This window comes from Cyprinus carpio, chromosome B19 (genome assembly GCF_018340385.1).
Source record: "Cyprinus carpio isolate SPL01 chromosome B19, ASM1834038v1, whole genome shotgun sequence".
In the NCBI taxonomy this organism is placed as follows: Eukaryota; Metazoa; Chordata; class Actinopteri; order Cypriniformes; family Cyprinidae; genus Cyprinus; species Cyprinus carpio.
Genome location: NC_056615.1, coordinates 15,327,405 through 15,342,784, shown reverse-complemented (window position 1 = coordinate 15,342,784; position 15,380 = coordinate 15,327,405). Strand labels below are relative to the sequence as shown.

At 37.8% G+C, this 15,380-nt stretch overlaps 1 protein-coding gene across 1 annotated transcript; it reads right to left on the bottom strand.

The window, feature by feature from the left end:
* Positions 1-778: 778 nt before the first annotated feature.
* On the bottom strand, positions 779-13,991 carry fbxl2 (F-box and leucine-rich repeat protein 2). The gene is made up of 14 exons (XM_042745398.1): positions 13,525-13,991; positions 12,891-12,952; positions 12,472-12,526; positions 12,299-12,373; positions 11,952-12,046; positions 11,314-11,478; positions 7,443-7,569; positions 7,277-7,351; positions 7,037-7,167; positions 6,894-6,954; positions 6,738-6,782; positions 5,267-5,323; positions 4,904-5,116; positions 779-3,144 (listed from the first exon to the last, which is right to left on the bottom strand). The coding sequence occupies exons 1-14, from the start codon at positions 13,771-13,773 to the stop codon at positions 3,037-3,039; spliced, it is 1,518 nt and encodes a 505-aa protein (XP_042601332.1). The 5' UTR covers positions 13,774-13,991; the 3' UTR covers positions 779-3,036.
* Between the last annotated feature and the right edge of the window lie 1,389 nt (positions 13,992-15,380).

Sequence of the window (15,380 nt, the reverse complement as noted above, 5' to 3'; positions counted from 1 at the left end):
AGATGAATAAGAAACAAGCTTGTTTCCATACAACACAAATTGTATTTTCAATATGTTCTTCCGTCTCCCCCTAGTGGATTCCTATAGGATTCATTCATAAATATATATATTCATACTAAAAATGACCTTTTACCACAAACCACATTAATAGAATGTACTAAATATAGTGCATACTACATTTTAAACATACCTATACAAGGTATTATTAAAAGTTAATTATTATTACAATATATTAACAGGTTACAACCAAAATCTATATCCCAAATATTTAGGTGTTTATCTTAAGAGCTTTTTAGAACTCATGGTATAATGAAAAATTTCTTTATCCAATAGTTTCATAAAATAAAGGTTATCTGCAGTTTATATGAGTAATCCAAAAATCTGGTTATTTTAGTATATGTTCCTGTTTAAATTGAGAACATGATTGTCGGTGTCATTTTTATTATTTATTCTATTTTCTATTTATTAAATTAGAATTAAGCCATTCATATGTAGCTGCCTTTTTGTTAACAGTTTGAAACTCTTTTATCAAAAATGTATTGACATTACTGCAAGCTAGATAAGCTACATTTTCAAACATACATGTCTACAGGACATATACATGGTGAAGAGTCCAAAAACATCAGACTCCAGGACCAGTTTAAGTGAATCAGTGGTGCAAAATGGTCTAAAAATCCAAAATGCTAAATCATGCATTGTTATAACCCCAAAAATAACACTTCATTCATATCAGCAATAAAAGGAGTATATGAAGTCAGAAGAATTAACCAATCCAGAATGTGACACACTGCTCAGACCTTTTATTTAAAGAAATGTCACATTAACAACCAGAACACAAAGACATTCAGGTAACTTGTTTTATCTTTGTCAAAAAATATGGGAGAGAAGGAGGGGAACCGATTAACTGTTACAGAACAATTCTGAACAAACTTCATTTCGCAGACAGGTTTAGCATTGCCTTCTAAAGTGGTTGCATGTTTGAGATAAAGAATACTGGAATCACTGGTGTATACACTGACAGGAAATGATGACGCACTTCTTCACCATCATCATATCCCAATGACAAAAAACAACTTAAATAGGGGGAATACAAGAGAAAAAATATGAACTACATCGCAGCCCTGAGCATTTCTGTGGCTGTAACCCACCCCTCTCTCCAGCTGCAAAATGAAAGGCACTCACACTGACAAAAAACTTTTCCAATGCGTCGATGATCAAGTCAGCATCTGTTTTCATCAGCAAAACTCATGATTTTAAATATGCAATGTTATGCATCAGACCTATTTTGAATATCAGTTTTATGCATGAGACTTAGAGACAAACTTATATGGACAGTTGACCCAAAAATGAAATTTTTGTTATTATTCACTTTGTACCAAACCTGTATGACCTCTCTTTATTCTATGAAACACAAAAGGAGTTTTCAGGCAAAATGAAACTCTTTCTCACCATTCTTCTTCATTGCCTCTTGGTCTATACAATGAATGTGAATATGGACTGAGACTAACCATTTTTGTTCCACACATAAAGACAGGTTTTAGAGCAAAATGAGGCTGGGAAGATAACAGAAGTTAAATTTTTTGCAGAACCAGCATCACTTTAAATCATGATTGCTTGTTTAAATTTTGATATTTTAATCTTGGCGTATATACTGTATACTGTTGACTTTGTATACATTATTTACATATTATGATCTAGTTCAACCAAAAAAAAAAAGAAAAAAGAAAAGAACATTCTGTCATCATTTACTCATCTTCGTGTTGTTTTAAACCAGTATGACTTTCTTTAATGAAACACAAAATGTGGAATTTGGCGGAATGTTGCAGTCCAAACAATATCGACTGGACACAAAAACATTTTTTCAAAATGTGTTCTTCTGTGTTCCACAGATAAAAGGCATACAGGTTTGGAATGGCATGAGGGTGGGAAACTGATAACAGAATTTTTATTTTTGGGTGAACTATGCCTTTAATAAAGTGTAAATGGCAGTAAATATACAGGGAAGGGACAATGTGATGAGAATACTTTGAAATATTGAGCAAATGCCTGAATACGGAGTGTTCTTAATCCTGTCACATACCACAGTAACATGCGCATGAGCTTTTAATATTGCACTGAAACATTGTGAAACTTATGATAACCTATTCCTGATGTACCCCCCTCCCCCCAACCCTTCCTTAGCACAAGAATATTGTTTAAATTTGAACATTCACATCATTTGTGACGTACTGTAACTCCACACTGGAATAAAATCCACTTTATCTCGCATGCACAATCGCAGTTCTTCTCTTCCCCTCGCTCGCTCAGGTAAATTTTCATCCTCTCAAAATTAGCGTGAGCACTAACAGAAAATAAAAAAACATTTTACACCAGTTTTAATATGGGTTGATTCATTGTAGTGTTATATTTTGTTTTCTATACTTGAACATTCTCACACATACACGCGCGCAAAACCAGACAGAAACGCTCAAAGCTTCCTGCTCTCAGGTTCGAGAAAGTCACATGATCAATCGGTGGGAGGCGTATCCTACAAAACTCCAGAGACTTGCACCCTGCTGCTCGTTTTCTGTTCTTTCTATTTGTTCTCGTTGTGAGAGAAAGCATTCCTATTGGTTGAGGAAGAGGAGCAGGATGTAAACACTGTGTAGTCATCATAACGGCATCAAAATGCCTCAATCCTGTTTGCGTATCGGTTTTATATTCAGTAGTTCCATAATGCTTTAAGTACTTCCTTCGATTTGTTTACTATATATCCAAATATGAAATATTTTACATGGTAGCTCCTTGATTTTTCTTCTTGTATATCCAGTAGGTGGTATCATATGTACGTAGTATGTCACGTTGCTTGTATTTATTTTGCGTAACTTGTTCAGGTCCATGCTGCTGCCAGGCAACCGCTCAGTGAACAAGCCATGCCTCCCGTAGCCACAACCCCACACAGCGTCTTGTAGTGGTGTGGAGCAGAGGCACGGCAGAGTTTAGAGGTTGTCTGACAGCTTGACTTTCTATGGGATCTCCCAGAAGCCCCTCCTTCTGTCAGAGTATGACGCAGCAGCGGCAGAGACGCTGACCACCTCCGTGCACTGAAGGAGGAGGTGTGACCGGGGCAAAGTAAGCATGGACCTTGATCTCAGGAAGGTGAGCCTACAGGAGAAACAACAACAACAGGATGAGCCAGAAGGCAGAATATGACATAACAACTGGATTAGGTCATTTTTCTCTACAATCTAAAAATAACTAAATCCTATCGCTTGTCAGGTTTGGTTTAGACCAAAACTCAAGATTAACACAGAATAATTTTAATGGAAGAATTAAATAGAATACGTCTGTAGTAAAGCAATATTGTTTAGTGAAGCAAGATAAGTCCATTACTAACCAATATTTTTAATAGTTTTATTTCTACTTTTTGATAGAATAAAATAAGACTGCTTCAATAAAACAATTTCAATTATAGATTTATTGATAATGTATGTGTGTGTGTGTATAAACACCCATTATTATAATGGTTAATATAATTGATGTATGCAACATTGAAAAAACTAATCTTTTATTCATCTTTTTATTGTCGATGTTTTAAAGGTTGCTTATCAGTATGGTACTTAGAACAAGCCATGGGTGAAATGGGTGACTTTCCAGATTTCCAATATAGCACCAAACCAAAGTCCCTCTAAGGCAATTCATTTCACTCAGCGGCCATGTTTATAAAGCCTCTCTGGCAGCTATTTCAGTCATGTAAGAGCAGCTCCTATCTCTTTGAACGGGGAAACATAAAGTTCTCCAAAACCAAGTTTACGATTAAATTTCATATTTGAAATTACAAATAAAATCTGACGACCACCATCACATTAATGTTGTTTCTTATGCTCAAACAGTGTCAAAACCAGCTGATGCACATGTGCAATCCTAAGCATGCATTTCAGAGCATTAAATGATTCGATCATCAACACAATGACTTTACGGATTGGTGATTTAGAAGGCAGTACTGTTCCGCCATATTGCATGTCGCACTTTCTCCCATTCATAAGTAATAGAAATGCACCATCTTTGTGCATCTAATGTCTTTGACCAAACTGAAACTCAACATCTGCCCTGGCTAGACAAATCATGTGACCCAACCACTGTGGGAGGGTTTTGAGAGAAAATGAGAACCCGATTCCCTCCTCCAACACCTCTAAAACAACTGGCAGATGTTCTGATAAACGACAATCACCTGGAAACTATTTAAAAGTTGTATGAATCTATTCTAACAAGGCTGGAATCTGTATTAAAGCCAAATGGTGGTAAAACACTTTAATAAATAAATATTTCCTGTTTCCTGAGCGTTCAATACATTTATGCAAAGTTTGTTTTTCTTAAAATAAGTCTAAAATGTCTCAATTAACAATCTCAATTAAGAATGAACAGTTAGATACAAAAAATATTGAAGAAATTACATTGAATTTAACGTTCAAGGGGACAGCATTTATAGGCAGGCTCTGTATTAAACTGCTGCCAACTGATTTATTAGAAAAGTGCAAATATGTATAAAAAAAAAAACTGGCCCCAACTGCAAGTAACCACAATTGGTATTGACACAAATTGCTGTACAACAAAACAGTTCACAGTTTACTCCCAAAATGACACAGCAACCCATGAAACTAAAAAAAAGGCACCTTTTGACATTTGATTGTAGAGGTTTACAGATTGTAATGTAATCAGTATGAAACTGAAAAAAAGTCACATATTTTTGTGACTGATTATTGCTGTCAAGTACTCATAAGTATTTACACTTGCCGGCACTGTCAACAGACACCGCATATTTGAGTTTGTGCATAAGTGGAGATCATTTTTGTCTGTGTGTGGTTGTTGCATTTGAGACTATGTGTGGGAGTTGTGACATATCTAGAGATTATTTTCCACAGACCCGGATTCGTTTGATGCCCGCACGGGTGACCTGCTGGCAGTCATAGAGCTCAATGCGTTCCAGACGCTGGCAACTCTTGAGATGCTCCAGTGTGATGTCTGTGATCAAGGGGCAGTTGTCCAGCTCCACGACCTGCAGACGCTCCTGACCACACACACTGCTGCTCAGGTGTCTGATTCCATCATCTGTTATCAACTCACAGTGAGACAGACTCTAGAAAACACACACACACATATGCCGAAGTGAGCAGGCTACAATGAGTGAGCTTCAGAAAACAAATGGACATGCTTTATAATTCCTTTATAGAAAGCCATAAATAAGCATGGAAGCAATACTCCCACACACTCTCTCTCAATCACTCACCAGCGCCTGCAGCCGAGGGCAGTGGATTGAGAGCTGAACCAGAGTGTTATCAGTCACCTGAATGGCACATACAGACACAGAACATTAATATTAGTATGCTGACTAATCAGGATATATTGTTGCAAGGAAACAGACACAGCTCAACAGCAGTAAAAAGAAAGCATAAGAATACTTTGCCTTTATAGTAGAGGTAGATTTTACTGAAAATTTGACCTGTGCTGGTAGTACAAGTTTTTTTCACCTTTTTATTGTTATAAAATACATTTAGTATATTTAATGATTAATTAGAATATCAAAAATTAATTTAGAAAAAAAAAACAATTAGGATAAATTGTTTACATTTTTTAATGTTTTACATTACTTCTTTGTTTCAGTTGTTTTACTGTTTAAATTTGGTTGTAGGCTGCCTTGTGACAACTTACCCCATATAAATTCAACAACATTCAAAATTTGGGGGTTAGTAAGATTCTTTTCCTTTATTCAGCAAGGATGCATTTAATTGATCAAAGTGAAAATAAATGTTACAAAAGAGATTTCAAATAAAATCACAATTTCCGAAAAAAAAAAAAATTATTAGAGCAAATCAGCATATTAGAATGATTTCTGATCACGTGACACTGAAGACTGGAGTAATGGCTGCTGAAAATTCAGCTTTACCATCACAGGAATAAATTACATTTTACTGAGATTTTTACAGCCATTTTTAGTGGCGTCCAAAACCATAGTGAACGTTCTCGAGGGCACTCATTCAATCCCACAATGCACCGCAAAACGAGTGTACAACCGATGTACACTCAACGGCTAGAGATAACCCATAATGCACAGTGAGAGTAGCGCGCCGAATGAATTCCCAAGTCTGTCTCGCCCGCAACTGAATCATCCATTCATTTTACAATGAGCTCGTCCACGGCGTAATATTCATTGTAAATTGACTTTTATATTGTTTAACTAGGGTTTATACATAATTTCCGTGACAGAGTTCAAGGTAAATCATTTAATCTTACTACTGGAGCTGCCCATTTCAAATGATTATTACAGCAAGCAAACTATGCAAAAGCGGCAGTCCTTCCGGTACACTCCGTGTCCGAATTCACTCACTCGTTTTCATTCACTCCTTCAAGTGAACTGTATGAGTGGACCAACCTAGGGAATAGTGAATGAGGGTATAGGGGGCAATTTCGGATACAGCCTCAGTCTTTAGGAGCATAAGGAACTTTTTTCAAAAACATTTCAAAAATCTTACCAATCCCACACTTTTGAATGATAGACTATATTTATTTTTTATTAATATTTACAATATTATCAGCTATAATAAATTTATAGCACATTACATATTATTTCTTATCATTATTTATTTGAAGATACTAATAAAAATAACTACATTTTACCCTTCAATGCACAAAAAAATACAACTCATCCATGATGACTAGGAACGATACACCAAATAACTAGTTAGGAATTTTAAACTCACCAAAATACATTCTTCTAAATCCATCTTCTCCAAATCATGACAATTCTACAACAGAAGGCATAGTTTGTTTAGGAATCCTCTCACATCAGCAATGTCTTCTAACACAAAGCATGCTCTCTAAATCCAATGTTTTGGGGTGTTTGTGTGATTACTCACTCTGGCAAGAACAATAAAACCAGCATCAGTCACATGTGAGCAGCGAGCAGCCTCCAGGATCCTGAGGAAGACACATGCAATGTGAATGAAGGACTCTGTGTGGGTATGTGTGCTTATCTGCGTACAGACGAAGAAAGCTTTACTTGAGCCATTGGCAGTTGAGGCCGAGGGCAGTCAGAGAAGCGTCTGTGATGTTGCTGCAGCCAGACACACAAACCATCTGGAGTTTGTGACAACCGCGGCACAAACTCACAAAGCCGTCATCTGTGATTTGCTGCAAGATGGATAAAGCATCTTAGTTATGTCCAACAAATTTACATTGTGTGTATTTGTTTTTCATTAGCAATATTTAACAACAACATAGTAATTAGTCAAAGTCTTACTGTGCATGATTGCATGTTGATTGTCATGAGCTCAGGACAGTGCTTTTGAAGGTGCTTTAGTGCAGTATCATCAAGCTGAAATGGCACATTTAACAATTATGTTACACTGTCAATGATTTCACTCAAAGTGTTTTGTATAAATGTGTGCTTGTATAGATGTATGCACCTGTGTGCATCCTCTCAGAAACAGAGCTCTGAGACTTGTGCAGCCACGGCTGAGAGCCTCGATGCCATCACTTGTGATCTGATCACACCAGGACAGGTTCAGATTCTCCAACATCCGACAGCCCTCACTAGCAGACAGAAAGAGCCAATAAGAGAATATTAAGCAAACAAAATGTTAAAAAATAACTTAAACAGATAGTTACCCCATGATTTACTCACCCTTGAGCCATCCTAGGTGTATATGACTTTCTTTCAGACGAATAAATTGGGAGTTATATAAAAAAAATGTCCTGGGTCCAAGCTTTATAATGGCTGTTATTTTTCAATAGTCCAAAAGAAGTCCAATAAAGCGTATCCATCCATAATAAAAAGTCTCCAGGGGGTGAATAAAGGCCTCCTGTAGCGAATCGATGCGTTTTTATAAGAAAAATATCCATATTAAATACTTTATAAACAATCTCTAACTTCTAACCGTCATACATGTGTTCACAATAGAACGCCGTTCCAGCAGATGACATAGGATGTAGGCGTAGCGCAAGTCTCCTGAGAACCAACGTTTGTTTACAGGAACATAGGAAGCAAAGTTTCCTTACTTTAGCAAAGGAAAATGAGAGAAAAGTCCATTTTTCTTAACAAATCCTTGTTTTTTACTTGTAATTTATGTCCAGTGTTTTGTTTTGCTCTCTCCTCTGCACTTCTATGTTTGTCACTTGTCACCGAAGCTTACACTAAGCTGACGTCCTACGTCATCCACCAGAACAGTGTTCTTTTGTGAACAAGAAAGAGATTAGTGTTTATAAAATTTTTAATATGGATATTCTTCTTACAAAAAAAAAAGCACTGATTCACTAAAGGAGGCCTTTATTCACCCTGCAGAGCCAAGCCAAGTTTTTATTATGGATTGATGTGCTTTATTGGACTTCTTTTGGACTACTGAAAAATAACAGCCATTCACTGCCATTATAAAGCTTGGAAGAGCCAGGAAGTTTTTAAATATAACTCCGATTGGATTCGTCTGAAAGAACAAAGTCATATACAGGTCCTTCTCAAAAAATTAGCATATTGTGAAAAAGTTCATTATTTTCCATAATGTAATGATAAAAATTAAACTTTCATATATTTTAGATTCATTGCACACCAATTGAAATATTTCAGGTCTTTTATTGTTTTAATACTGATGATTTTGGCATACAGCTCATGAAAACCCAAAATTCCTATCTCAAAAAATTAGCATATCATGAAAAGGTTCTCTAAACGAGCTATTAACCTAATCATCTGAATCAACTAATTAACTCTAAACACCTGCAAAAGATTCCTGAGGCTTTTAAAAACTCCCAGCCTGGTTCATTACTCAAAACCGCAATCATGGGTAAGAGGTTAACCCAGAAGGCCATCATTGACACCCTCAAGCGAGAGGGTAAGACACAGAAAGAAATTTCTGAACGAATAGGCTGTTCCCAGAGTGCTGTATCAAGGCACCTCAGTGGGAAGTCTGTGGGAAGGAAAAAGTGTGGCAAAAAACGCTGCACATCGAGAAGAGGTGACCGGACCCTGAGGAAGATTGTGGAGAAGGACCGATTCCAGACCTTGGGGGACCTGCGGAAGCAGTGGACTGAGTCTGGAGTAGAAACATCCAGAGCCACCGTGCACAGGCGTGTGCAGGAAATGGGCTACAGGTGCCGCATTCCCCACAGAGAAGCAGCACTGGACTGTTGCTCAGTGGGTCCAAAGTACTTTTTTCGGATGTAAGCAAATTTTGCATGTCATTCGGAAATCAAGGTGCCAGAGTCTGGAGGAAGACTGGGGAGAAAGGAAATGCCAAAATGCCTGAAGTCCAGTGTCAAGTACCCACAGTCAGTGATGGTCTGGGGTGCCATGTCAGCTGCTGGTGTTGGTCCACTGTGTTTTATCAAGGACAGGGTCAATGCAGCTAGCTATCAGGAGATTTTGGAGCACTTCATGCTTCCATCTGCTGAAAAGCTTTATGGAGATGAAGATTTCGTTTTTCAGCACGACCTGGCACCTGCTCACAGTGCCAAAACCACTGGTAAATGGTTTACTGACCATGGTATTACTGTGCTCAATTGGCCTGCCAACTCTCCTGACCTGAACCCCATAGAGAATCTGTGGGATATTGTGAAGAGAAAGTTGAGAGACGCAAGACCCAACACTCTGGATGAGCTTAAGGCCGCTATCGAAGCATCCTGGGCCTCCATAACACCTCAGCAGTGCCACAGGCTGATTGCCCCCATGCCACGCCGCATTGAAGCAGTCATTTCTGCAAAAGGATTCCCGACCAAGTATTGAGTGCATAACTGAACATAATTATTTGAAGGTTGACTTTTTTTTTTGTATTAAAAACCCTTTTCTTTTATTGGTCGGATGAAATATGCTAATTTTTTGAGATAGGAATTTTGGGTTTTCATGAGCTGTATGCCAAAATCATCAGTATTAAAACAATAAAAGACCTGAAATATTTCAGTTGGTGTGCAATGAATCTAAAAATATATGAAAGTTAAATTTTTATCATTACATTATGGAAAATAATGAACTTTTTCACAATATGCTAATTTTTTGAGAAGGACCTGTACACATAGGATGGCTTCAGGGTAAAGTTGAAGTAAGTTATGGGGTAATTTACATTTTTGGGTAAACTATCCCTTTAAACACCATTCACGCATGCATTATCCAAAACTAGCAAACACAAAATAACCCAAAATTATGTTATTTAAAAAAAAAAAATCAATAATAAACATTTAAACCGCTAACCTTTTTTCTTGTTTTTCCAGTTATAATAAACTCCTTTTATGAGGATAAATAAACCACTCAAATTTGTTTCCAAAACTTTTAAATAATAATAAAATAAATGAAGAGTTCAGATGCAAAAGCCTCTAAGTGCCATCTGAAATTTTCTTTAAAAATTAGCATTTTTATCAGGCTCTTATATTTATGTTCAGTCGTTTCACTTTAATTGCACAGAAAATTACCAATACATTGCCATTACATTAAAATAACTTAAAGGGATACTTCTCCCCAAAATGAAAATTTTGTCATTAATCACTTACCCCCATGTCGTTCCAAACCCGTAAAAGCTTCATTCGTCTTAGGAACACAATTTAAGATATTTTGGATGAAAACCGGGAGGATTTATAGACTCCCATAGACTGCCAACGTTACGGTTGATCCACTGATGGCAGATGGACTATTCTAATGATGCTTTTCATACTTTTCTGGACCTTGACAGTGTATTTTACTTGGCTGTCTATGGGACAGTCACAAGCCTCCCGGTTTTCATCCAACATATCTTAAATTGTGTTGCGAAGATGAACAAACCTTTTAAAATGTACTTTTTGAATTTCAAACCATACCATGCACTGTTAAGATGTGGGAATATAAACAGCAATTATCTCAAATGTCTAACAATGAGTTAATAATTGCTCTTAGTCTCTAATATTCACACTCCGAATTTCCTGTTTCAACAGCTCATACAGAATAATCTACTACAACTGTCGAAAAATTCAATAAAAAAAAATAAATGTGAGAGAGGTGACAGACTCATAATCATTAACAAAGCCAACCTCCTGACACAATGAAATCAAAACTAGGCTTTGATTTAACTCTCCCCAGTTAAGTTTTAAAGATTCCATAAAATCAAAATCACAATTTTTTATTTTTTACCCCATATGTATTAGCTTTAAGGTCATCAATTGTTTAAAATTGGAGTCTTTAACTCCTGACAAAATGAAGCAATTTTACACTCAGGACATCAGTTTTCTGTCTAATAAACATCAAGCTATTTAACATTAATTACACAATCAAAGCAAATAACCCAGCCCTAAATTTAGTCCCCAAGACCTTATGACTGCCCCCACCTTAAGGCCTTAAGTGCATGATTGGTGATGGAAACGCAGGAGGTCAGGTCAAAGTGGCGAAGTTTGGAGCAGAACTTGCTAAGGCTGATGCAGGTGGAGTCTGTGATCTTGGTGCAGCCGTTGAGGTTCAGATGTTCAATGTTGCGACAGTTCTGAGCAAAGGTCCTGCCAAATCAAATGAAACCTCTCAGCTGACAATGTTAAAAAGAAAAACTACACAATAAAAATCGTAAACGGTGCAAACAACAAAAGCAACAAATAATCCTTACACCATCTCCTAACCAGCCGCAATATGACATTTCCAGCAACAAGATATTTGTCACAGTGAAAGCTAAACTGCCTCACAATCCAATAAGCTATTGGAAAGATATTTGATATATAATATGCAATTATATGGAAAGGGACCAATAATTTTCATAATGGGCAGGGCCATTCAAAAGTGCTTTACAAAACACCACAAATCACAGCCAGTTAATGACAAAAACTGATTTACTGATATAGCTTTAAAAACTTGCTACTTTGAGTTGCTTAAATGCAGCCAAATGTTATTTTATACTTTGATTGGACAATTTTATTATTGCATGAACTGCGCAATCCTACAGTGCATGTTTTAATTAACATTAAGTAATGCGGCTCACTTCATGGAGGCATCTCCCACACTGAGGCAGCCCCGAAGACTGAGCTGCCTCAAAAAACCCCCACATCGCTTCGAGATGTTTTCCACGACACGTCCCTAATAGAAAGACACAGAGAGAGAGAGAGAGAGAGCTCAGGCACAGAGGATCAGGAATGACGTTACAGTCTATGGATTCCGTAGAAAAGCCTACTGACCCAGTGTTAATCCCACACAAATAACGCCCACAGACAATTTAAATCACACAGCAAAATACTACTGATGAAATACTAAAACATACAAAGTAAAAGCTGATAACACACAAGACTGTATCTGCAATCAAAAACCAAACATTTGCAGTTGCTTTTTCACCTCAATATCTGTCTGAAAGTTGAATAGATCGATCTTCTGCCAGTTACTTCCATCTAATGCAAGAACATTCCATGCCTGTTTATCCACAGAGAAAAGGAGGAAGCATTGTTAGAAACCTATTTTAATACTAGACCGTTTCGTTTAATTTGAACTAAACAAGCAGTTGAACATACCTTGGATACTTGGGCACACCTACACAATGTAACTACATCCAGGAAAGAGAAAATCCTGAAATAAAAACAGATTTTTGATTACTTGTTTATTATTCTGCTTTTTCCCCTCTCTACTCACTTCCTGTAATGTTTTGACAGTACATACAGAAGTATGTATCATCTAATAGACGGATTAGATGATAGATAGATAGATAGATAGATAGATAGATAGATAGATAGATATGCAAGTTAGACATACAGACAGAACGATAGTTGGAATGATAGAATGAAAGACAGACCAACATATAGATAGGAAGGCAGTCAGACAGATAGATACATGATCGATACGGAGATAGACAAGCAGATAAATATTCACAAAATTTATTACAACGTAATCTGCCATCTATTGCAATAAGAGTCATTAATTCTGATGGGCTCACCTGAGCAGAAGCTCTTTGGGAAGTTTTTTGTTGATTGGGGCCTCATCACTGTTTGAGAACACCTGGACAATATGACATGACACAGATGAATTACATAATAAAGCCCACACAGCACCAGTTATGCTCATGCACAATCAATATGCTCAAAGCTGGTTCAGACACGCCTCGGCCTGGTGCAACTTCACCCATAACACTTGCACAAGAAGGACAAATAGCATCAGCGAGTGTCTTAGATAACACTGCTGCTTTGTGACATCTTCTCAAGCCCTCGCATTCAGGGCACGTCAGCAAGCCAATCAGCCTGATCTAAACTCCAAGAACACCGGCCAACTCTAACGTTAAACGGATTCGGGCGCAGCGCCCGTTGCTGACACGGTCAGCTGGTGTCGTTGTGTTAGGACGGGATTACCCTTGACGAACAAAAGCCTAAACACGGCACGTAAAAATAGAGCCCTGCTCGGTCCAAAACACACACACAGTACACACCGTACACTTGCAGACACGAACGCAGTCACTCACGCGCGCCCACCAACACAAACAGACGCTTAAACACACTGTCATCGCTCAGACAGCCTGCCACCGCCCGTTTTCATTTCCTCGGGCAAAATATCACAGTTCGCTCGATATGAGTTACCTCAAATCTGCTCTTGGTGATGCCGTTCATGTCTGTTGCAGTGGCAATAATAAAGGCAGTCCTCGGCAAGCGCTGCGCACAGCGACGTTTGCGCGTTTTGTCAACGCTGGCGATCAAACTATCGTGAAACAGACGCGCAGCTGTAACGTGTGGCCTGCGAGCCGTTCGTGTCTGCGCTGGTAACCGGAGAAATCCCGGGCTGCCCGCCGTCCGTGAACCATCACACAGCCAAAATAACAATAATAACATGGACGGAGCAGACTGCTGCTCTAACCTCACTTCCGCCTCCCGAGCTGCCTCTCAGACTACATTTCCGCTCGAGCGCAAATTCCTGCCTGAAGTGAGTGCTGCTTAATCTTTAAACGACGCCAATAAAAGGCTAGAGGTGTCTGGCAAATATTCTTAAAGAATAGCACTGGAGTTGAGAACGCGCTCGTGCGCTCCAGGGATTCAAAACAGTGGCTGTCGTGACGTCACGTTTGCGGGAATAACACGCGTGGTAGGTTTGTTTTGGTAATGATGTATGAGGTTGCATAGGTATGTCGTGGTTAACACACAAATGTAAGTAAAGGGAAGTGAAAAGTGACTCTTTTTTCATACAGAATTAAATGTCATCGACTTTATTTTGGCACAGTGTCTCAATGTTAACAGAGCAGATGTGCATTCATTCTTATGTGTAAATATGGACACTGTGTCATAATTGTATTCGCTTTATTTTCAAAGCATCTAACCAACACAAGTAAAACATTTCCACATTTAACTATATTTACGTATTTTTATTTCATTTAAATGTCCTTGTTTTGAAATTCTCTATTGACATCAAATGTTAAACTGTAACCAGTATCCTCAAACCAATTAGCTGAGACTGTTAAATACAGCTTTATTGTTGATTGATAGTTGAATAGTCAAAAAATGATTGCTGTCTGTTTACACAAGTTTGTATGTCTTAAGCAATGTCATGATGACATGCAAAAAAATGTACTATGTACTTTAGAAGTCTAAATTAAATAGAAAAGCAGTGTTTTATTATATCTGGGAAATGCAACTAAATTCAGTAATACTTCAATAATGTACAAAATCTCTCTCTCAATTTTTTTTTTTATTACAGACCTGAAAAATCAGAGTCTGAATGTTATAAAATGCTAATTTCTGTATATGAGTAGGCACTAAATGTGTTTTTGCAATGCAGTATTCCTAGTCAACAGCAGAGGTCGAAAGAGAGCCGCACTGCAGGTGACTTTTGATCTTTCATGATTTTAAGTCTGTGAATGGCGCTTGAATATTAAGTGTCTCCCAGTTAGTCATTATTCAGCTATCACGTTTAGTAGGACTGTTTAAGGTACTTCCCGGCAAGAGATGCAGTTTATGTAGATTGCCTATGGTCTTGAGAAAAACTCATTTCTGCATGAGTTTGCGGCTGGAAAAGGTTGCAGAACTAAGGAGTTTGGTCTTTAAAATGGAAGAAGGGAGGAACATTAACATCACTGTTACTCTAACTAGGAGTAACATAGAATGACAAAAATCACTCCACAAGCAAGATTCCAGATGGTTCCAAAAGAACCCCAGAGTAATATCAGCATCTACAGGCCTCTCTTGCATCGGCTAAGGTTGTCCAGGAGTCCACCATCAGGGACTGAACAAGAATGGTGTGCATGGCAGGACAAGATGGAAGCCAATAATATTGCTACCAGTTTGCCAAAGACTGTGTGAATGAGCTAGAAGACTATGAAAAGAATGTTTTGTCAACAAATTAATGTCAGAAATAGAACAGATTGATATAAAAATAAGAAGTGTATAATTTGACCAAAAAGCCCCAGCTAACAGGACATTCTCAGAATTTTGGCTGACATCCTGGG